Source organism: Vulpes vulpes, chromosome 2, assembly GCF_048418805.1.
Source record: "Vulpes vulpes isolate BD-2025 chromosome 2, VulVul3, whole genome shotgun sequence".
Classification (NCBI taxonomy): domain Eukaryota; kingdom Metazoa; phylum Chordata; class Mammalia; order Carnivora; family Canidae; genus Vulpes; species Vulpes vulpes.
In genome coordinates this window covers 31,208,650-31,232,557 of record NC_132781.1, presented here as the reverse complement: position 1 = coordinate 31,232,557, position 23,908 = coordinate 31,208,650, and the positions used below count along the sequence as shown (strand labels likewise).

At 41.0% G+C, this 23,908-nt stretch overlaps 1 protein-coding gene across 3 annotated transcripts in view; it reads right to left on the bottom strand.

Moving 5' to 3' along the window:
* Window positions 1–2,283: 2,283 nt before the first annotated feature.
* The window catches only part of ANKFN1 (ankyrin repeat and fibronectin type III domain containing 1), a 450,535-nt gene continuing 428,910 nt past the window's right edge, over window positions 2,284–23,908 (bottom strand). For all 3 annotated transcript variants that reach the window (XM_072747535.1, XM_025995982.2, XM_072747536.1), the window contains one exon: window positions 2,284–9,109. In XM_072747535.1, the coding sequence (XP_072603636.1) occupies window positions 8,313–9,109 (797 nt within the window). In that variant the 3' untranslated portion in view covers window positions 2,284–8,312. The remainder of the gene's footprint in view (window positions 9,110–23,908) is intronic.

The following is a 23,908-nucleotide window of genomic DNA, read 5'->3' as shown; positions in this document are numbered from 1 at the left end:
TTTATTGTCATTATCTGTGTATATCCCTTGCATGTCTGTCTCCACAGGGGGCCTGTTCCAGAGAGTGAGCTTCCACTGGACAATTTGGACATCGTTTTTCCTTTCCCATAATTCTTAAGTCAATGGCATATTGCATCCTGGAAAGTCAGGATTCCTGGGCCCTAGAGCTCCCTTTACTGAGACTCAAGCCTCTTATTTGTAAAACAGAGATAAACGTGCTTGCTCTGATCACTTCACAAGGCTGTTTGTCAAGCTCAAATAGGACGGTGCTTGTGAAAGTGTTTTATAAACATACAGGACATTGCAGTTATCAAAAGCTTGATGGGGAAAATGATGTGTACAAAAATTGGCCTTATTGGGCACTGGGACAAGACTTTTGAAGGGTTTCTGGGTCCAGAAGACTCAGAGGGTGCAGCTGGGATAGGTGATGTACACATCAGTGTCTGTGTTGCTCAGTCATGGGGCGTGCTATGGCGACACACACATAAGTGCTGGCTGTCTGGAAGCGCAGGCTGCCCCATGAGGAAGAGTGGGTTTCTCCCCAGGCTCTTTGCTTCCTTCTGGTAGGGGGCTGACTTCAATCAGAGCATTCTGAAGATAGTGTGTGGGGTTTCTGGTGAAACTTCTCATGAAGTGTAAAGGAATACTTTTGAGGCACTCCAAAGGGACAAACTGAGCTTCATCTGAGCCATTTTAGAGAGGAGCCTCAGGCTGGCAGGCATTTGGAAAGGCCATCGAGTCCATCTCTTTATCGAGAAATTAAACAATTTGTGGGAGTTAACATTATGTTATGTGATCTCTTCATCAGTTTATCACCCTTTCGTGGGCATTTGTGCTAGGAGCTGTGAAATGTTTTGAGGACGTGATGGCCAAAAAAAAAAAAAGAAAAAAAGAGGCAGTTGCCTTTGACTTAGAGCATCTGATCTGGAAGAGTGTATACCTGGTGCTTAACTTCCTCTAGTCTGTATCTAATATAGTGTTAGGCCCTTTTGTGGTCTATAACTTAATTCAGTAATTGCCAGAACAATGACAGAATAAGAAGCACTATTATTATTGCTGTTGTTATTTAACAGAACAAGGAGCATTATGCAAATGTGAGAATGCCACAGGCTCTTTGAAGAGAAAATGAATTTATACAGTCAAGAAATTATTACGAAGATCTCACTTACTTGACAGATGATATTGGGCAAGAGAATTTCCTAATGAGGTTTTTTTTTTCTTGTCACTGTAAATTGATAAGAAACTCTTGGTTTAAACTTGCCTACTTCCTTAACATAATTTTTAAAATGATTATTATAGGGAGAGAGGAGTTATTTCTCCGTGGCAGATGGAAATACTGGGTATTGTTGGCTGGTGTAGTTTATCAAAAGGCAAAGCATTCAGTGAAGGCATGCTTCTTACCCAGCAGCTTGAGTCTGAAAGGCCTCCCTCTTCTGTCCCTCCCCCAGTACCTCCCCAGGAGTGTTCATAGAAGAAAGAGGATATTAAAGAACAATGTTATCTGTTTGGTTTGAAAAAGAAGGTAAACTTTTATTCAAAGACAGAATTAGGAAAAGAAAGTAATGGTTTGCTTAGAAAGATCTCAATTTACATAGGGAACACAGCACGTTTGGCCAGGACAACAAAACAGCCCTCTGAGGCTGTCAGGAAAGCCCACCACAAACATGCCAATAAAGAGTTGAATTTGTGTGGGTGTGTCTGTGCGCGTGCGTGCGTGCATATCTAAAAGAATTCTGTAAAACAGCATGAGACAAAAACATGGTCCAAAGCAGCATATTTTCTGTCCTTGGGAATTCAGGAGAACCTTCGTGCAGGTTCCTGGGACTGAAGTAATCTCTTTGTAGTGTTCTCAAAAACAGAAGAAACCTCAGATCTCAGCCAGAGGGAGCAGGGGTAAGGGAGGAGCTTTGTGAGTGTGGAGATAAAGGAATAGGGAAACAGGACAGCACATGCAGAAATGCACTGAAGACATGTAAACATGCAGGCAGTGGAGGAAGGAGCAAGGTTAAGGTGTCCAAGTTTCTGGGTGCACCTTGGTGAGAATATTTGCCATGGCAGCCTGCTGCTGTATTTTCAATGCTTGGCAATAACCAACTATGCGAGAGAAATAATCCAAATGCTATGGATCAGTCAAGGGCCATTTGGCCAGATATGTCTGATCATTGTTAAAACAATGCCCCAAATAATCTCATCCACAGTTTCAGTGAGAAGATCTTAAAAGGTGAGGCTGAAAAATGTGTGTCTTCATTGAGACTTGGAAAAACCAGCAGGTGAGCCAATTACTGACAATTCTATTAGTTTATTATTTAATTGACATTTCTCCACACTGAAGACAGAGGGCTTGGAAAGTGTCTTTGAAACAGCAAAAGATCTTATGAAGGATCAAAAATACTTTTCACTTCTTCTCCCATGAACTATATTTCAACATCATCAGGTTAGATATAAAGTATATGAGCATTATTTAATGCTTATGAAATAAAGTCATTCCCCCTGCTAGCTAAGATTTCTTCTGTTGACAATTTTTCTTTCAAATACAATTAAGCAGGTAGGAAATTATCAAAAATACTTGCCATTAGAAAAATTATCTTAATTCTTGTTAACCCCTGACCTCTTCTTATAAACTGGGAGGTTGAAGAGGCATGCGTTTTACCAGTGTTGTTTATGATTGAGTGTACTGGCCATTTACAATATCCATTTAAAATGTTCAAATAGTTTGCAAAAGTACATACTACAAAATATTATTGTTTCAAGAGAGGAGGTCACATTTAATACACCATACATGATTCATCTGTACATTTACAGAGGTTTAAAGCACACAAAATTGTGCAGATAATGTACCGAAGTCTAAACTTTTACATACACTCAGTTGCATACATAGCAACAAGATACATTAAGTTTTGAACAAATAACCAATAATAAGCCAAATCACTATGTACACATCAGGCAGGAAGCAATTAAACACTGCCTAATAGAATGTCACTTAAATTACTTTTTCTATGAAACATCTCTCTCCCACTACACACACACACACACACACACACACACACACACACACACACATCTTTAATTTTTTTTCCATCACAAACACTAAAGTGACGCTTGTGACCATGCACACGGAATATTCCTCCAAATATGGTTGGTCACAGGGCAAGAAGCAACACAGCAACTCAGGCTGACTTAACACAACAATTTGCCAGACTTGGTTTTTATAAACCAGCTACCGGATAGTGACTACTGTGAAAGCATATTCAGACCTTCATATCATGGACTGAAGGAAGAGGACCAAAGAGCATTAGCTAATAATAGCTTGATAACATTTGCCACTAAGTTAAATATTGGCTTTCACTAAAAAAAAAAAAAAAAAAAAGGATGTATCTGGAGTGGAAGGACCCTAGGGTAATATTTAAAACAACCACAATAAACCTCTTCCTTCCTTTATCAAAATAGAATATTTTCACCATCTATCTATCTATTTGGTTGTTAAACAAAACCAACTGTCTTTTTGAATAACCATTTTACAAATTCATTAATAATGGAAATAGAAGAAATACTTGAAAACAACAAATATAACTCACTGGGTGCAGATGTGGTGGAAAAATCAGAGACCTGAAATATGGCGAAATCAGTGCTTCATAAACAGTCAATGGATTTTTCTAAAAATACTTTTTGCTAATGGCAAAGTTCAACACCTCAGAAAAACTCTGAATTAGGATCTTAGAATAAGTTTCCAAGCTGTGCAACATAGTTTCAAATACACTACCCTTGTTGTTTGTAAGGCCGCATTGAAGTTGAGCTTAACAGTCGTAAGCCATGTGTTTGAACATCTTATGAGAGGTGACCTGCAAAGAAACAAGTTTTTCCCTGTTCACTCTACTACCTGTGAAGAAGTATCATTGCTTTCCAAATAGCTCCCTTAAATTTTTCCTTAAAGGTATGAGCAGGAAAAAAAAAAAAAAAACGCTCAGGTTTGCGTCACTGAATCATCTGGGAAAATATTTCACTTTTATAAAGTGACTTGTAATTCTCTGGGAGTGTTCTCTTGTTAACCTGTAACTACCCTCTCTAAATGGTATGTTATAATTCAATAAACAAATATACCAAGAGATGCACACTCTCTGCTGTAGTTCTGCTGCATACAAACTTGAGAGTACTGTAAGGGAAGGCCATCATCTTTCCAACAGTATCAATTTTAAGAAGCCAGTGACTTCTGTGTGTGTGCCATTGACAGAACTAGGGGAACCTAAATCCACTGCAGACCCCTTAATAGCTTGAATTGATAGTTCTCCAAGAGAAAGCAAGTACATCTTGGGTAGAGCATGAAGAATAAGGGGGGAGGCCAAGAAGTTGGGATTTTCTGGTGTGCCTCTTTGTCTAAAATTGCTGTCTTCAAGGGAAGAGCTGAATGCCCGCCAGAGTGCACCTTCATGTGGCAGGATAACAATGAATGAGAGGCCAGTCCTCTTTCCCACTTGTCTGGCACGATCTCCTGGCAAGGACAGGGTAGGTGTTTGCCAGGTGGCTCCCAGACAAGGTCTTTTTAGGGGAGTACAACAAGGCTTCAGTCATTGCTTTTCATAAAGTGCTTTGGGATCCTTCAGGAATGGGGGCTGGAGGAATATTATTACTACTGGCTTCAACTTTCAATCCAAATGGAACCATTTTATCCAGTGTAATTATTGCTTTGAACATTAATGAATGTTCTTAAAATGGAGTGGGTCTCATCTTTAAGTCCCCACTTCTTAAAGTACCCATTCCCTAGAGTAAATGTTTTTAATTACTGTCTCCCAGTTCCCCTCACCAATTAAGAGGATGTGATAGCCTTGTAAATGGTTGCCAAGCATATACATTGGTGACTTGTATTTCCAGGCTGTCTTCCTTTATGAAGAGCTGGAAAGAGTGAAATCAATGATGTTTAGCCCAACGTACCATGTCCTCTGGTTGAGGAGACAAGCTTTTGCCTCCTCTAAAACATCAATGAGAAGATGTATGGTGATGATGGCTGCACTCCTATCAGACTGTGAGCTCCTTGTGGCCCAGGAATGTGTTTTGTTCTTGATTCTTTGTTTTCTATGGGACTCAGAATAGAGACAGACATATGGGAGGGACTTGGTCATTGATTTTTTGAAGGTTTTCACAAATGATGAGAGCTGGATAATACCAGTGAGAGTTAAGCATGGTACAAAAATTATGGGGCAGTAAAGTTTCCTCCAGAGGCTCCCAGACTGGATTTAAAAAGAAAAAGAGGGATCCCTGGGTGGCGAAGCGGTTTGGCACCTGCCTTTGGCTCAGGGCGCGATCCTGGAGACCTGGGATCGAGTCCCACGTCGGGCTCCCGGTGCATGGAGCCTGCTTCTCCCTCTGCCTGTGTCTCTACCTCTCTCTCTCTCTGTGTGACTATCATAAATAAATTTAAAAAAAAATTTAAAAAAAAAGAAAAAGAAAAAGAAAAAAGTCCATCATATCCAAAACAAAACAAAACAAAACAAAAACATCAGGATAAAAGAAAACAAACAAGCAAACAAAAAATGCTCAGAAGTTGTAAAGTCTCTGTAATGAGAGGTCTGGACAAATCAATAAAGGATTGTGAATTAAAGAACATAATTGTTTCTCACAGGAATCTATTAAACTAGGCTCACGAGATGTTTGTTGCAAAGTGGAGGTACAGGTGAAGGGAACCTACTTGAACAAATGGATAATTACTGAGAATGTAACATCCACTTCTATATAGGAATATTGCTAGGAAAATGCATTTTCAAGTTGACTCATTGTCAACCCATTGAAATCGAACGTGCAATATTCATTTCATGGGCATGCATCTCTTTTCCTCATAGAAGGTGAAAAAAATAACCCGTGCTCTCAATATAAATTAGTGGGTTTGGATTTAATGCAATTTTACTTGATGAGTCATTATTTAGTCCAATGTGCCAGAACTTGCTGACCAAATGAGGGACCAAAAGGGTGGGTCAGTCCCTGCTTTTGCTGCCCGTTGAATGCCTCCCATGTAATTCACAGTCACAAATGTCCTTCCATGCCACCAGAAAGGTCAGAATCAGAGAATCACTTGGTTTCTTAGGTTTTCACAATTCCAGCTTTCAACATATACAATCTGTCTCATGATCAGAAATAAGTAGAGACTGAGTGCAGAAGACTATGTCATTTTTGTTATTGTAGGGGAGTCATGTGGTATGTAATTTTAAATGACATTTCTTTCAAATTTGCTTTTTAATTAACTTAGCTTACATGTTGATTATGTGAAATTTGTATTTCCTGGCAACAAGGAGCTCTGTGATAATGGAAATCTGTTAGGTAAAGGTTGAAAAAAGAAGCTGAATTTGGAATTAAAAGATATTTTACAAACTAGGTAAGTAGCCTATAGGCAACCAAAAGTTGGCTAGGTATGTATCGATTCCCAATGGGCCAGGCTACTGTAAAGGGAATGGTTGTGGGTTGTGACCCTAACTCTAAGACTAAACTAGCTCTGTGACCTTGAGCAAATTACTTAACCTCTCTAGGCTTTAACTGCCTCATCTGTAAATGCAAGGACTTAGACTAATTTTATGGTCCTTTCTAGCTCTAACACTCCGTTTACATAGAGTTCACTCAGAACAGAAGAAAACTGCATTTTAAAATTCTTGCAATCATAGAAAAGCAGCCACAGTGATTCTGCTCAAGATTCTTTGTTTGGGGTTGGGGGTGATGGTGAGGGTGGTGGTTACTGAGTATAAAATCTCTTAAAAAAATAAAGATTGAGCTCTGGGCCTTAGTTTTCTAATGACCGTAGGCCATGGGCCAAATCTGTACCTTTCCGCCAGGGTAATTATTTATGTTTAAATCAAATGTTTTAAAAATGGAAGGGATCGGAATAACATTGTGAACAGGGGACTTTGTATGAACTCCCATGAGGAGGAATGGTAGAACTGTGAGGACAGGGGTAGGGCCCATAAAGAGCAATATTTAACCAAAATGCCTGTGAAGCAGAAAAGGACCATTTAGAGTATCAGTAAACTGAATGAGTCCTGGCTCCAGGAAATGAGAGAAGGCTCAGACCTTTTTTGAGTATGCAGTGTGATTTCTCTTTGATTTGGGTTTCTCATTTGTGAGAAAGGCAGGTGGGAGGCACTGAGACCAAAGCATGATTTTCAGGTGTCACAAGGCATAGTCTTGGAACCATCAACAGGGACTTCTAAGGAAAGATTTTCCTTGAGGCCAGTGGTCTAGTCCAGCTGATCCAAGGGCAAAACCGCACTTTGGAAGGCGGGAATTGAAAAGGATAATCTGTGCTGTAACTTGTGATGCAGGAGTGAGTAGATGTGCCAGTGAGGCTGTAAGGACTTCATCAACTGCTGGCCATATCTGTAGGGCACCGTCTGGATCAATGACATTCCATCACCAAAGCATCCAAGCAGATCCACTATCATTTTCAGAGACAAAGCCCCATGGACTTTACTTAGGATTGTAGAGGAAATGCATTTTTGCCCATCTCTCTCTCTTTGCTCCTTGTTTTGTCTTTAATCCAGGTTTTCATGTAATTCAGCTATCTCCTTGCACTCTGAATAACAGAAGACCCATTTTTCACGCTTGAATGGGAGCTGAGTGTGAAGGCAGGGCTGCTTTGTGTCCTGTTTCACCTTTGCAGGACAAAGCCGGAAGCAAAGCATCCTCTACTTTTGCTTCTGGTGGTTTCCACACAGCACTAAGTGAAGAAAGGTCCTGCCTACTTCGTCATATGGGTGCTGATGAAAGAATTGGGTTTGGTGCCCAGCTGAGAACCCTGCACTTTGGAATGCCTTGGCGTAGCTGACTGGGAACCTAGAACAAGTCCCCTTGACCTTGTGTCCCGAAGACACAACCTGGGCTTCTTTCCCTTAAACTCTTTTAGGGGTTTGTAATGGAAGGAAAAAAACAAGGCTAATCTTATTTTCCTCTCTAGAACTCCTCCTCATCCATCACAAATTCACGAAACAGCCCTGAACCCAAAGGTCAAGTTACAGAGCCAGCTGCGGAACTGGGGGTGGCTCTTCAGGTTGCCCTGCCTCACCCACGTGAGTTGTGCCCAACCCACAACAGGTTGGCGGGTTTGAACCCTTGTGTCTACGACTCCGTGTTGACACAAAAGCTCTTCTATGCCCTGAACGGGGAAGAACACTGGCCAACTCTCACCTCCGACCAACTCTATCCTAAAAAAAAAAAAAAAAAAAAAAAAAGGTGGGGGGGGGGTACCTTGAACCTGTAACTTTTGGAGTTTTAACATTCAGACTATTTGAAAAGGGACTGGGACGCAATGGGGGCGGGCGAAGGAACGGAGGCTGTCCCTAAAGCATGCTGCTGAGTATCTCCGACACCGGCGAGGCGGTCGGACCCTCGGGGCTCATGTCGCGGCCCGTGGGGCTGGGCAGGCCCGAGGGGCCTCCGGGGGGCGGGCTCAAGGCGGCCCAGGGCTTTGCGTCCACCAGGGCGGCGGGGTAGGGCTCCACGTAGATGCGGCGCACGGCAGGCCTCGGGTCCTGGAGGCGGCTCTTCCCGTCCTCCGGGAGGCTTGCGGTGTGGGCCAGAACCAGGCTGCGGGGCCCGTCGGGGGCAGGTCCCAGACGCTCGGCCTCTGGGGGCTCCTGGGTCAGGCCGCAGGCCCGCGATGGATGCTGCGTGTAAACGCCCTCGCACAGTGACAGCGACTGCGTCTCGCTGCGCATGCGCAGCCAGCGATGGTGGCGGCTGAAGCCTCCACAGTGCTGGTGCTTGGGCGGCTTCCGCTTTCCCAGGAAACCCAGCGGCGGCCGCGAGCCCGGCGCCATTTTGGCGTGGTTCTTGGACGCGAAGCCTGAGAGGGTCAGGCTGTGGAGGACCTCGGCGCACGAGTGGTCGGGATCCGGCCCCGGGACCCGGGCCTGGGGGTCCTGGCCCGGGCCCTGGGGACTCTTCACGTCGTGCACCTGCAGGACGTCGGGGGCGCTGCCACTTAGGCCGCTTAGCGCTTGCTGGGCGATGTCGTGTGAGGACAGGTACACCAGGTCCAGGTCTCTGGGGCTCAGAGCGTCACTGGAGTCGTAGTCGCTGTCGGTGGGGAGGAAGACCTCTGAGCAGCCTTCTTCATCAGAGCAGGGCTGTGAATCTGCAAAGCCAGACACCCGGGTTAGAAAAGAGAGAAAACCCTTAGTCGGGGCCTGCTTCGTGGAGGTAGGATCCTGTGCCTAGAAGGGCCCTGCGCTTCAGGTCACGGTCTCTCCACCTCTGGAAGGTAGTCATCATTTTCGAACAAGAGGCCACACATTTTGGTTTTGCACAGGGCTCTGTAAATTTTTTTTTAAGATTTTTATTCATTCATTCATTCATGACACACACACACACACACACACAGGCAGAGACACAGGCAGAGGGAGAAGCAGGCTCCATGCAGGAAGCCTGACGTGGGACTCGATCCCGGGTCTCCAGGATCACACCCTGGGCCGAAGGCGGAGCCAAACCGTTGAGCCACCCGGGCTGTCTGGGCTCTGTAAATTCTGTAGTGGGTCCTGTCCTTGGCTGAGCCTAAGAGATAGGAAGGGTCCAACCTGGACAGTGGCAGAGGGGAGTGTGTCCTAGTTCCCCATATGCACTTTTGTTATTGGCTGGGCATGTGTGGAGAAGATTAAATAGGAAAGCTGAATGTTAACTCATTTATTCATTCCCTATCCTTATTTTAGAGATGATTTTTTTTTTTTTTTTTTTGCATTTGATAAAAGTAGCAGGAACGTAAAAGGGGGAAGGGAGAAGAGTGTCACTATGGGGACTGAAGTCCCGTTAACTGGGTTTCATATCCTCCCTATCCTCCATCTACTTGTTCTGTGATCTTGAGAAAGTGACTTAAATTCTTTGGGCTTTAGTTTTCTTATCTGTAAACTGGGGATTATAATAGAACTTCTTACCTGGGATGACTGTAAAATAGAAATCGATTATGTTGATAAACATTTACCCCAGTTGTCAGGTGTTTAAAAAGAAGAAAAAAAAAAGCCGAAGGAAAAACAAAGACAGTAGTAAAATGAGAGGCAAAAATAAGCCCAAAGTGCATACTGTAGTGACCATAAGTGAGTCACAAGTTTAGTTCTATAGATATTAGTTATTTAGTGCAGTTGTTTATATATTTTTCTCCCTCTCAGTCAGGTTGTACATTTCTGTAGGGTAAGGACTGTCTTAAAAATCTTTTGAATTTCCCACAGAACTCAAGCCCAAAGTACGTATTTGGTAAGTATTTGCTAATTTTGAAAACATGCAAGTACTCTTAAAAAGGAAAAACAGCTAGGAGTGCCTAGGTGGCAGAGTCCGTCAAGCAATGGATCTTGGTTTCTCCTGAGGCAGTGATAACAGGCTTGTGAGGTGGAGCTCCAAGTTGGAGTCCGTGCTTACCACTAAGTCTGCTCAAGAGTCTCTCCCTCTGCTCCTCCCATTCCTGCTCTCTTTCTCTCTCAAATAAATGAAATTTAAAAAGAAAAAGAAAAATTGCTAATCTACAAATCAGGCAATCTCAATATAAAAAAAAAATCTCCATAAGACTTTTAAATGGAATTTAGTAAAGTGAAGCTTAAAGTCATCTGGAAGAGAAAATTCATGACAACAGCCAACATTTTTTTTTTAAAGTTACAATAGGGAGGAGCCTGATTTACCAGATATCAAAAAATACTTCAGAGTTTTGATAACTAAGACTTTGTAGTATTGAAATGGACAGATGGATCTGTAGAACAGAAAAGTAAAGTCCACAAATAGTGCTAATTCTGTGTGGTCATTTAGATAACAATTTTTCTTTTAAAGATGTTATTTATTCATGAGAGACACAGAGAGAGGCAGAGACATAGGCAGAGGGAGAAGCATGCTCCCTATAGGGAGCCTGATGTGGAACTTGATCCCAGGACCCTGGGATCACGATCTGAGCCAAAGGCAGACATTTAACCACTGAGCCACTCAGGTGCTCCAAAGATAACATTTCAAAGTAGGGAAATGAATAGATGAGGATATAGTATTGGGACAATTAGTTATCCCTTTGGCAAAATAATTAGAGAAAATCCTACCTCATGGCATATGTAAAAATAAATTTTGTGTAGTTTAAATGTAACAGACAAACCCTACAAGTAACAGAAGACATTATGTTTGTGATTTTAGGGTGGCATTGTCTTTGTGAGCAAGACAAAATCCTAGAAGTCAGAGAAGTGACAAATTTGACTGCATCACAGTCTAATACTTTGTAAATCAAATGATACTATAAACGAAGCAAAAAGGTAAGTGATAGATTGGAAGAAAACAGTAATACTATGTATAACAAAAGATTAATAACCAGAATATATAAAGAACTTCTGTAAATCCATAAGAAGACAAGCAAATGAGAAGATGATAATCAGGTCTTCAAAGAATAATTAAGACAAATGGCTAATAAACATAATAAAGATGTTCAACATAGATAGACTATAATTACTAATTAGGTGGTAATTAGGGAAATGCATATTGAAACAACAAGATATGTTTTGGCCCATCAGATTTGCTAAAAATAAAAAGAGTGATAATCTCATGTGTTGGTGATGTGTGGGGAATCAGGAATGTTCATAGAATGATGGTGGGAATATAAACTAGCACAGCTCTTCAGATAGTGTTTTGGTAGACTGTATTAAAAACGCATATTTCATTTGTCCCAGCGAGTCCTTTTTTAGATATCTGTGTTTGAAAAATTGTCACTCTGTGTACGGAGGCGTTTACAAGTTGTTTACTGCAATATGATTTATAATAGTGAAAACAAGAAAGAATCCTGTGGCTGAGACGTGTGAAAGGAAGACTTAGAGGCACCAAAGTATTAAGAAAAGAGAAATCTCACGAGAAAAGAAAAATACGTTACTTGCAAAGTTCTGCAAGCGAGTCCAAATTCAGGACTGGCTTGCTGATTGAAAAATATAACAGGTATTTAAAGTAAAACCCGACAGGATTACAAGGTTATAGTTACATTGTTCTTGGTGGAAAATCAGACATGATTATCATAAGAATATTGCAGACTTAAGGGAAAACTTTTGTAAGGAGTCAGTAATTTACACAAACAGGATTAAGGTTTCTTCTATTTTAGGAAGTAGAACCAGATGTAATTCTCCCCACTGTACCTCTCCCCCCTTTTTTTTGCTTGTTTGTTTATTTCAGGGTCAGGGCGTGAAGTGCTGCTTTTCTTTCTCTTTTTCCTGACTATGGAAGATGATGTGTGTGCTTACTCATTGGCAGGGCATGATTTCAGTTTTGTTCTCTCACTTCTGGTTGCTACTCAGTATTTATTATCCTTTTTTGGTTATGAATCTTAAATTTTCTTTGAGACAGCAATGCACTCATGTAAAAGACTACATTTTTTTCAGCTTCCCTTGCAGCTAGGATGGTCATATAACTAAGTTCTGGCCAGCGAGTTAGAACTGAAAGTATTGTATGAAACTTCTGGAAGACTGCATAAAGGGAGCTGGCTTATCTTGGAGGTAGGCCACTTTTGTTTGTTTCTCTTTCTTTTTCAGTTGCCTATAACAAGATGTGTTGGCTAGGCTTATGAGGCAACCTTGGGGAAAAAAGCCATAAGCTAGAGTGGTGGAGCTGAAAAATGGAGCAGGGAGTGTGAGGACCATGGAATCCACATACTAATAATGAATTGTCTACCTCTGAGCTTCCTTCATGTGAGAGAAATAAAGTATCTTTTTCATGATACTCTTTTTTTGTGTCTTTTGTGACACGGATCCAAACTTAATCCTAACAGATGCACACCTAAATGTCTGTTATTAGGAGAATGGTTTAAGAATCTGGACACATCTGTATTATGGAACATTGTCCAGCAGCTACAAAGAATGAGATCAACCCATATATTTGTTCTTTAATGTCTATCGAAAAGGACTCCCTTTTCTACTTTTCTGGGTTCTACTCATCTGTTCAGTTTCCCTCAAACGTAGCCTTCTTTAAGGAAAAATTCCCCAACTGTTCCAGAAAAAAATCACTCACTTGTCTGTACTTTTCTAACACTTCTTGCTTCTATTATCCTTTGGCACTTAGCCTGTATAGACTTGTATTATTAGTTGTCTTTTTTAATGCAAACATAACATCCTGGATTCCTGGTTATATCAGAGCCCTCTTAGGGAAAATATATTTAATTCATCCATTCATTTCAATAATGAAGATTCTGTTTTGCTTGAGTTCCTGCTCTAACAGAACCACTGTACTTGATGTCCAAGTAAATATAAAATTAATAAGAAGTGATCTGTCTCCAGGAAGTTTACTGTACTAATGGAAGTATAGGGCATATATACATCTATGAGACTGGAAGAACATAGATTTTGTAAGAGGAGTTTAGCAAATATGATGCAGGTTTATAGGAAAGAGATCACCTTTCATTGATACAGGACTGATAAAATATTATCTCTTATTTATTTGTTCCCTCATTCATCTCTGTTCTCTCTCTAAGGTTTTTAAAATATTTTATTTATTTATTCATGATAGACACAGAGACACAGGCAGAGGGAGAAGCAGGCTCCCCGAGGGGAGCCCGATGCAGGACTCCATCCCAGGACCTTGGGATCACAACTTCAGCCAAAGGCAGATGCTCAACCACTGAGCCATCCAGGTGCCCCTGTACTCTATGTTAATTTATTTCTGCATCCACTTTAAAAAAGAGATTTAGGCAGTTATTAATAATAAATATGCAAATGATGAGAGGATTAGGAATCAGAGAGGAAGTAGAAACAGTATCAGTGGTCTTATTTGACTATATAATATGGGAACAGGAAAGAATCTTGGGAAAATGAGGCTACAAAAGTAAGATGTCATTGATTGCACTCTAAATTTAAAGAATTTATTCTAGGAAAATTAAGACTATTTTCATGCAGGACTTGTACAATGAATGTTCATAGCAATTTTATTTGTATTAGCCCCAAACAGGAAGCTATCCAAATGTCCTTCAGTGGATGAATTGTTAAACTCTGGTACATCCATACTGTGGAATACTACTTACCAATAAAAAGAGTTCCATTTATATAGACATGAAGAGTAGATGGTGGTAGCAGGGGTAGTGATGGGGGAGATGAATGAAGAAATAAAGGGATACATGTAAATTCCTGTACATTTCTTTGCAACTTACTATTTCTCTAATTATTTTAAAATAAATGGTTAAAGAGGGAATTTAATTTTTTAAAGGGTAGGGTGGAGCCAGAAGAGAATAGTGAATTCTAGATAAGGAGTTTGTGCCTAATTTTGTACTCAATAGGTAGTGTCTTCAAAATTTTGAAGAAGTAATTGATAAATTGAGAGCTGTGATTTAGAATAATTCTGTAGCAGGTAGGATATAAGGTGAACTGGATGAGGAGGAAACAGACAGCAGGGAGGCCGACCAGGAGGCTAAGGTCCACGCTGTGTTTCTTTTAAGTATTTATTATTTTCAGGTTGTAGGGCTGTGCAAGAGTGGTGGTTAATGTGAAGGAAAATAGAAATCCAGGAATGTTTCTCATTCAAAGATGTTTATTAAGCACGTGTTTCATGCTAGGCAGACATGGCATCTGCTTTTAAGTAGCTCATAGAGAATGGATTAAAATAAATAAGTAAAAAAATACACAAGATTAATTTCAGGTAGTGCAAAGTTCTATGAAGAAAATGAAATTGGGCGTCAGCTAAAGAGTGACTTGGGAGGAAGGTTCTTTTGCTAACGTAGCCAGGGGAGGAATCCCTGTAGAGAAGGGAGTCTAGGTGAGACCTTGTTGGTCAGAAGGAACCAGCTATGTGAAAGTTTGAGGGAAAAGTGTTACAGACAACTTGGAGTATAAAGGTCCTGAAGTGACTGCCAGGTTTCAAGATGTAGTATCTGAATGGTGGTATCTGCATTAAACTAGAGGAGTTAAATGCAGCAGGGTTAGGCAGTGGGTTTGGGCTGGGTTGGGCAGTGGAAGAGGTGGTAAAGTTAGTTTGGGATGGATTGAGCTTGAGGGATTGACCAAAATATCCTGTAGGAGATGGAATGAGAGCCTGGTGGGTTGTAAGGCTGAAGGAAGATGTTTATGGGCAGAGGAGGAACTACTGGAGAGGGAACTGTTGAAGATAAAGAGTGGTAGGCTGATGGGCATAACAGGAAGGGGTGATTACTTATGAACACCAGGCTGGCATTACTTTTTAGTAAAAAAGATGGGAAGGGCATGAAGTAGGGAAGAAGATAAAAAAAGATATTTAGGTTAGGAGAGAATTGGATAAAGGCTGGGGTGAATGACTTTAATAATCTTAAAACAAGTTTTAGCACTTTTCCTCATCTTTTGTGAGAAAAATTGGGCATTGCCGATAATAGGATCTCAGAACTATGGGTTATTTTGGTGATGGCAGCAATAGCTGCCATCAGTGTGTTGAGGAAGAGAGGTTAAAGATTTGAAATTGGGCTGTTATAAGATCCAAAGAATTGACTTTATTTGAGCTTCCTTCCTATCTGATCAGTGTTGTCTATTCACTGTCCACATGTATTCATTTGTGTCCACACTAGAAATAACAATACCTGATATTTCTTAGTCCTTACTGTGGGCCAGCCATTATGCTAAGTAGTCTAGTTCCTTTATCCTATTTAATGCTTATAACAATTCCCTTTTTGCAGATAAGACTATTAAAGCTTACTCTTACTAAGTTTTCTAATTCATATATAGCTGATAAGTAGCAGGATAGGAGCTCACATGCAGATTTGTCTCACTTCAAAGACCTGCCATACTGCTATTCACTTTAGCATTTTCATGGCTTTCCATGGAAGCTTCCTGTGGTCTGGGACCTGGTTCATCTAATGTACCTTGTGCAGAACCCACACAGAGTTATATTAACTAAACTATTAGTAATAGTAATAGATGTTGGTGCTGCTAGAGAAACATGTTAGGTTTTATATGAATTTATTGTGGCTGCTATAGCAAATCACCACACACTGGGTGGTTTATTTATTTATTTATTTATTTTAAAGACTTTATTTATTTATTCAGAGACAGAGAGAGAGAGAGGCAGAGACACAGGCAGAGGGAGAAGCAGGCTCCATGCAGGGAGCCCGACGTGGGACTCAACCCAGGGTCTCCAGGATCACGCCCCAGGCTGCAGGCGGCACTAAACTGCTGCGCTACTGGAGCTACCCTGGGTGGTTTAAAATTACAGAAATGTGGGCAGCCCGGGTGGCTCAGGGGTTTAGTGCTGCCTGCAGCCCAGGGTGTGATCCTGGAGACCCTGGATCAAGTCCCATGTCGGGCTCCCTGCATGAAGCCTGCTTCTCCCTCTGCCTGTGTCTCTGCCTCTCTCTCTCTCTCTCTCTCTCTCTGTGTCTCTTATGAATGAATGAATAAATAATTAAAAAAATAAATAAAACTATTAGAAAATAAAAATAAAATTACAGAAATGTATTCTCTCACAGCTCTGGAAGCCAGAAGTCTGAAATAAAGGTGTCAGTAGGGCTGCACACCTTCTGGTGGAAGCTCTGTGGAGGAGTACTTTCTTGCCACTTACAGCTTCTGGTGGCTGTCAGCATTGTCTGTGGTGGCATCACTCAAGTATCTGCTTTTGTCTTCACATGGACTCTCTTCTGTATCTGATAAGGACATTTGTCATTGGATTTAGGGCTCACCCTGATAATCCAGAATGCTCTCATCTCAAGATCCTTAATTATATCTGCAAAGACCCTTTTTCCAAATAAGGTCACATCACGGTCATGGGGTGTAGGACATGGACATACCGTTTTAGGGTTAGCATTCAATCCCTTAGAAGTCTGATGGTAAAAATGACTAACTACAAGCAACTGCTGAGGAGTTTGTGATACTTTCTTCCTTTTTCCATCCCACAGTCAGATCAAGCACTTTGCAAGAGCAGTTTGTACTTTGACCTCTCAGCATACAAATAGTGAGCATTTATTATTTGCAGGAGACTAAGGAGTATATGAAAGTGTGCTTTCAAAGGTCTGACCTCCTAATTTCAAAGGGGAATCATATTTTAAGACTCTCAGGAAGTACCTTAGCACAGGTACTAAGTTTCCCCAGGTAAACTTAGTTGCTTAGTTCTCTTGCCTCTTACGGCATTTTATTTATATCTCTGTTACTGAATTCATCAAGGTTTATTATAAACTGTTCCTTTTCATGTTTATCTCCATTATTGGACTATGAACTCTAAAGGGCATGCACTATGTCTTGTTTATCTTTGCTCAGTAAATGTTGAAGAAGTAAGTCAGTGAAGGAATGAACCAATGGTGGAGTCAAGCAATGGGACATGGAGAATCTTCTGTATTTTCCAGATAATCTAATCTGAACATGGATATATGAGTGGACCATGAGGACCTCCTAACAAGACTGTGACTTAATCATCATTGTGTTGTTAGCCTCTTGTGCTGTTTCTCTGTTGCATACAAAGCTCTCAGTAAAGTATGTTGAATTGATTGAAACTAAAACAAATACTGAAATCTGGGAGCATAAAGAATTATGAGATTTGATTGCCTCTTAAAAACAATAGTGAAGGCAGCCTCGAAGGAGCTAATTTACTTAATCTGCCTTAGAAATTCCTAAAAACAATCACCTAAATCATTTTGCTTTATATCTGGTGATGTAAGAGTCAGCCTAATTGTAGCAGAAAGGAAAACAAACCTGGGCTGAAGTCCTGTCTTGCTTCTTACTGTATATATGATCTTGAGCAAATCACTTAGCCCCTCTGAACCATTCTTCCTCTATGGCCTATAGGTAATTATATTGCCTATCTCCATAGGTGCTGTGATATTTAAATTACGTTGTTAGAAATACTTAAGTGCTATTCTGTCCTTAAATATTTAGAGAATAATTAGAAAACGTATTGAGAGGTGACTCATTAAAATACAAACCAGTAATCAGATGGACTTCAAGATTTTGCTGTGAGAATACTATTGATAAAAAAGGAGAACAGTAATCTCTTCTGTGGTGGCTCTTGCTGGTGATGTTCTAGTTCAGTCTGTATTTCCCAACCTAGATTAGCAATGAATTAGTAAACGATATAATTTCTTTACCATAGCTCCTAGGAGCAAGGGAGATAGGAGACAAATTAAAAGTAGAGCTAGTTATAACTGTCATAACCCAAGGAGAGGAAAATACGCTGGGTATGGCGTGGTAAATATTAATCTTGTAGGTTCAGGGACCCACAATGGGGAAACACTGTTCTAGTGGGAATTTAAATACTTGACTTCCATGGTGGTTGTATTATTTATTATAAGATTAGTGGAACCTATTGCTTAGAGTGGGATACCCCTCCCAGAACAAGCTGGGAAAATCTCCAGGATGCCAGCCAGGGCACTGAGGAGAGTTTCCAGGGACTTAGGCCACTGCCACTCCCTCCCTTCCTGGAAAAGAATGCAAAGTGCAGCTTCCATCCCCAGATCCAGGCCATATGCTCCATTAAGCATTGTAGGCACCTTGCCCAGTTGTTATTTTAATAAACCTGGTTGTGCTCCTCAATTTCCCTTAGAGGGCCCACTGGGCAGGCATTGGTAGAACCTTGCATTTCCCCTCTGACTGACCCAGGAGTTGTCTGATGAAAGTTCTGCCCATAGTATTAGTGCTGGCTTAGGAAGCTTGGCTTTCTTGCCATTGTAATGGGTGTTGCAACTCCTGGTCTCTGTGGATCAGGCCAACAACAGCAGAATAGAGTTGATGTGGATTTTGAGGTTGTTATGTGGAGATGACATTTCAGGAAAGAATAATTGATTTAAAGCTATTGCTTTTCTCTTAAAGGCAGGGGGCATGGCAGGACAGAAAGAAATAAAAAGCAGTATTTGCCCTAAAAAAAAATCTACCTTCACCTTTTTAATGTATCACTGCCCAAATTTGTATTTTTTTGTGTGTTTCACTGAATCTGTTTCCAGTGTGTTTGAGTAGAATTTAAATAATTTATAAATGAAGAATTTAAATAAATCTCTCATCAGGCCTTCGGTAGAACCTCATCAGTTTGTTCACCTTCTGATTTCCCAAGAGAAATAACATCTTCAGATTCCTGTTGATTTTTGAACTGTTTAGTTTACACTATAGTGTTTTTAATATCATCTGGGAAAAGGTTACCAGGAAGATTTACATTTGGAAGATCAGAATAATCTTCAGATGCATCTGAAGGAAACAACATCCCCCTCCCCTTTGTTGCCTCACCCATGCGTCACTAGGAGAAATAGCAGTATCGGAAAAAAAAATTGCTGCTGCCTGTGACCACTATACCCACAGAAAAGGAGTGGGAGAGAAAATACCCATGTGATGGACCAAATCGTTCCACCCCCTGCCTTGAGTTGCCTTTTCTAGGAGCCAACTTTCCCCCCTTGGGTCCTTGGGAGATGCTTAATTTTAATTGACTCAGAGGAGTTCTACTTTGTGTTTGAAAACCACACGGAAATGGGAAGTTAAGTTAAAGAGTTCCACTCCCCCTCCCCTGCCCCCCAACACGCGCACAAACACACAGACAAATCCAAGGTACTCAACAGCCTTAAAACAGAATCTTGGGCTGGCAGGTTTGTGATAGACTCTGGACTTACAGCAGGCTTCTCAGTAGTTAGGTGAACCCTACCCACACAGAATGGATTTGTATGGCAAACTCTGCTCTGTGAGCAACTCACTGGGGATGTTCCTCTAAATTGGATTTTTTTCCCTCTGCATAAATGGTTTCCAAATAAAAGTAGCCACACTGTACAGAGTATGCAGGAGCAGATTTCATTGCTCTGAAATGCTTTTGCTTTTGTGAGGGGATTGGACCACTAAATGTTTCTCTCAGGTCTCAGCAATTTCCCTGTCACTGGGTTCCATTTTTCATTTGCTTCCCTTCACGTCTTTGTGTTTCACAGCTCATGGAATCTTGGCTTCAGAGAAATAAATGGACCCAAGAGAGAGTTATATTTTAAGGAACAGAATGATGATCGCTCACATTTTAGATTAATAATGAAATCCAAATGTAATTGGCCAGATCCTCCCAGTAGAGAGTGTGTGTAACCTGTCATCCGGCCAATATGAAAGTTTGGCATTTCTGTGGCACAGGAGAGGCCACCCTCATACAGCCAAGGGGGACTTCCTTAGGACCCTGTAGCCAAGAGAACATTAAACACTGGGAAAGTTCTGTGAGCAGAGAGGGTAGGCAAGGGCTATGAAGGTGGAAGTAGAATCGAAGAGTTGTAGACTTATGTAAATTGTGGAACAACAGAGGGAATGTCTATCCTGCTTTTAAAAAATGTTCTTTCAACCCTTGACCTCTCTAGCTATTGCCCTCTCTCACTCTTTCATAGCCAAGATTTTGAAGAGTATATCCTTACTAGTTTCATTCCTTTACCTCCCATTTACTCCTTGATCTACTTCTGTTCAGTTTCTATCTCCTTTGCCTTCATAAACTATCATTTAGATTATGGATCACTTCCTTGTTGAAAATAAAACAACCCAATAGCAACTTTTCAGTTTTATATAACCTCTCACCATCATTTGACCTGCTTTAATTTCTGTGACACTACTCTTGTTTTTTATCTTCTTCCTCTGGTTGTTTCTTCTTGGTCTAAGCAGTCTTGCTGTCCATCCCATGGGGATCTTTCCAGACTCTTCTCTCCTTACTTTAACTGCTCTCTCTAGGGAATGTCAAGCATTTGTTTTAAGATTATTTATTTATTTATTTATTTATTTATTTATTTATTATTTCACAAGAGACAGAGAGAGAGGCAGAGACACAGGCAGAGGGAGAAGCAGGCTCCACGCAGGGAGCCCGACGTGGGACTTGATCCCGGGACTCCAGGATCACGCCCTGGGCTGAAGGCAGTGCTAAACCGCTGAGCCACCTGGGCTGCCCAGTGTCAAGCATTTTTGTAGCTACATCATTTCATATGTCAATAATTTTTTTTAAAGATTTTATTTATTCATTCATGAGAGACACAGAGAGAGGCAGAGACACAGAGAGCAGGAGAAGCAGGCTCCCTGTGGGGAGGCTGATGTGGGACACGATCCCTGGACTCGGGATCACACCCTGAGCCGAAGGCAGACACCCAACCGCTAAGCCACCCAGGCATCCCCATGTGTCAGTAATTCTTAAATCTGTATTATTAGTACAGTTCTGTTTCCTGAGCTCCAGACCCCATAATCCTTTTTTTCTCCTGAATGTTTTTGTGTGGAATGTCCTAAAACTAACTCAAATTCAACATGCCCAGCCATCCAAGCTTGTCTGTTCTCTGGTCTAACCTTTTTTTGGTAAATGGCATCATGACATCCAGAGACATTCAAGCCAGAAAACTTGGTATCCCTCTATGACTAACTTCATAATGGATCTCCCTGCTTCCAGTATTGTCCTACTATGGTGTCTTCATACAACAGCCAGATTTGATTTTCAGATCATATCAATCCTTGCATAAAAGTTTCTAATGGGTTTCCATCACAAATAGAATAAAGTTCAATCTACTTACCTTGGCCTTGCCTGATCTGGCCCCTGCCTTTCTCTCTACCCTCTCTCACCACTAGCCCCTTATTCACTCTGCTCCAATGACTTTGGCTTTCTTTTCATCCTTCACCCACTTAAGGGCCTATTGTTTTATTGCTTGGAATATTCTAACTCCAGATCTTTGCATTACAGGCTCCTTTTACTGTGGTTGGTTCAAATGTAACTTTCACAGATAGGTCTCTGCTGATCATTCTAGTGAATTCAGCACTCTCCCTGTTCATCTTGATTCCTGTTTTGTATTATACATTAGAATATTTACTATCTGAAATTATCTTGTTTGTTTTCAATGTTACTTTTTCTAGAAATGTAAGCTCTGTGGAAGTGGAAACTTTGTTTTGTTAATCGCTACCCTGTTACCTCAGGGAGTGCCTGGAACACAGTGGATAACCAATAAATATATAAATATATATATATTTTTTTTAATGAAAAGAAAAAGGCTGAACAGTGTCCTTGGATCCTGAGTTCAGCCAGGCTGCTTAGAGTTCCCTGAACTACAGTACAACTGCACAATCTGCTTCCTTTGCTATAATGCTCTCCTTTCTTCTTTTTTGGCTCAACTCCTGCTTATCCTTTTGTACTTTGTCACCCCCTCCAGGAAGCTCTCTTTGATCTTAGAGTTTACGGTTAACACATCCAAAAGACTCCATTAGCACCCTATGCATATCCTCACCATAGCACATCTGCAATTACCATGAAATTTTGTTAATATATCTGTCTCCCCCACTAGACTAGCTTATGGCTGGGATGGTATTTTATTTGTATGCCCAGCTCAGTGGCAGTCTACAAAAATACACTTGAGAAGTTCTACTCAAAGAATTCTTTAAAAAATTATTTGGCAAATCATAGAATACTTTGGTAACATTAGTTTTCTCCAAGTTTTCTATTTGCCATGCTTTGATTTTTAGATATTTGAGGTTTTTGAAATATAGGAGAATAATAAGCTTACTTATAGAAAAGGTTTATATCCCCACTAAAGTTTTCTTTAAAAAAAAAAAAACCTAATTTATTTATTTGAGAGAGATAGAGTGCATAAGCGTGCAAGTGCATAAACGGCGGGGGAGGGGAAGAGGGTGGTGAGGAGCAGAGGGAGTGGGAGAAGCAGGCTCCCTGCGGAGCAGGGGGCCCATCCCAGGGTCCTATCCCAAGACCCTGAGATCATGACCTGAGATGAAGGCAGACGCTTAACTAACTGTGCCACCCAGGTACCTCCCCTGCTAAAATTTTTTATAAGAGTAATAACATTAAATATGTATGTTACCTATAGTTTATTGTCTATTATAGGCCCTCCATCTCTGACATGTACTGTCTTAACCACAAGTAACTTTTCAAAGTTTAGGGTCACCTGGATGGCTCAGTGGTTGAGCGTCTGCCTTTGGCTCAGATTGTGATCCTCAGGTCCTGGGAACGAGTCACACGTCAGGCTCTCCTTAGGGAGCCTGCTTCTCCCTCTGCCTGTGTCTGTGCTTATGTCTCCGCTCTCTGTGTCTCTCATGAATAAATAAATAAAAATCTTCAACAAAAGTTTTCAAGGTTCAGATATTATTAATTCCATTTTCTGTACATGGAAACTGAGATTGAAATGTAGTAAGCTGTTCAAGAAAGCTGTGATTTGAATCCAGGTCTCTGATTTCTTAGCCCAAGCTCTTTCTGTTACACCATGCTGCCCCCTATGGGACAAGCCCATATTTCAGAGCTGTTTATTAAAAATATTAATTATTATTATTGTAAACCTTTCAGAATTGGAGCTCTTATTAGCTATAGAGTCAAGAAAGATGTTTTGGGGATCCCTGGGTGGCGCAGTGGTTTGGCGCCTGCCTTTGGCCCAGGGTGCGATCCTGGAGTCCCAGGATCGAGTCCCACTTCGGGCTCCCAGTGCATGGAGCCTGCTTCTCCCTCTGCCTGTGTCTCTGCCTCTCTCTCTCTCTCACTGTGTGACTATCATAAAAAAAAAAAAAATTAAGAAAGATGTTTTGAATGCTATTAATTTAATTGACTAGTAAATGGGCACTAGTCTCAACATGTCCTTAGAGTGTTACATTGTTTTTGAGTGTTATGCTTTCTCTCAACTTATAAGCCAAAAGGTAGTTTGTAGAACTCTGTGTTAATGGAGCCATATTTTTGTTCTTAGCATTTCTGTATAAACTCAAACTCAATTCCCCAGAGTACAGGAGGGCATCTCCTACAGCTTGTCTGTAAGTTGTCTCCTTGTTGTATCCATGATGAGTCCAACTTACTTATTTAGTCTCAGCGTCAAGATTCTAGTTTATCCAAGGTTTCTTGCTCTCCCATTTTTCACCCCAGGACAATGGTGCTTTGTCAGGTGAGAAATTTGCCCTGAACTCTTACCCAGGCTAGGACCTATTTCCTGCCTCTTTCCTGTCAGTCTGTATTCTGGGTCTATTCTCCTTCCTTACTTGGTTTTGGTCAGAGTCCCTTAGCTGACTTGGCCCTCACTTGGCACTACATCAGTCCCCAT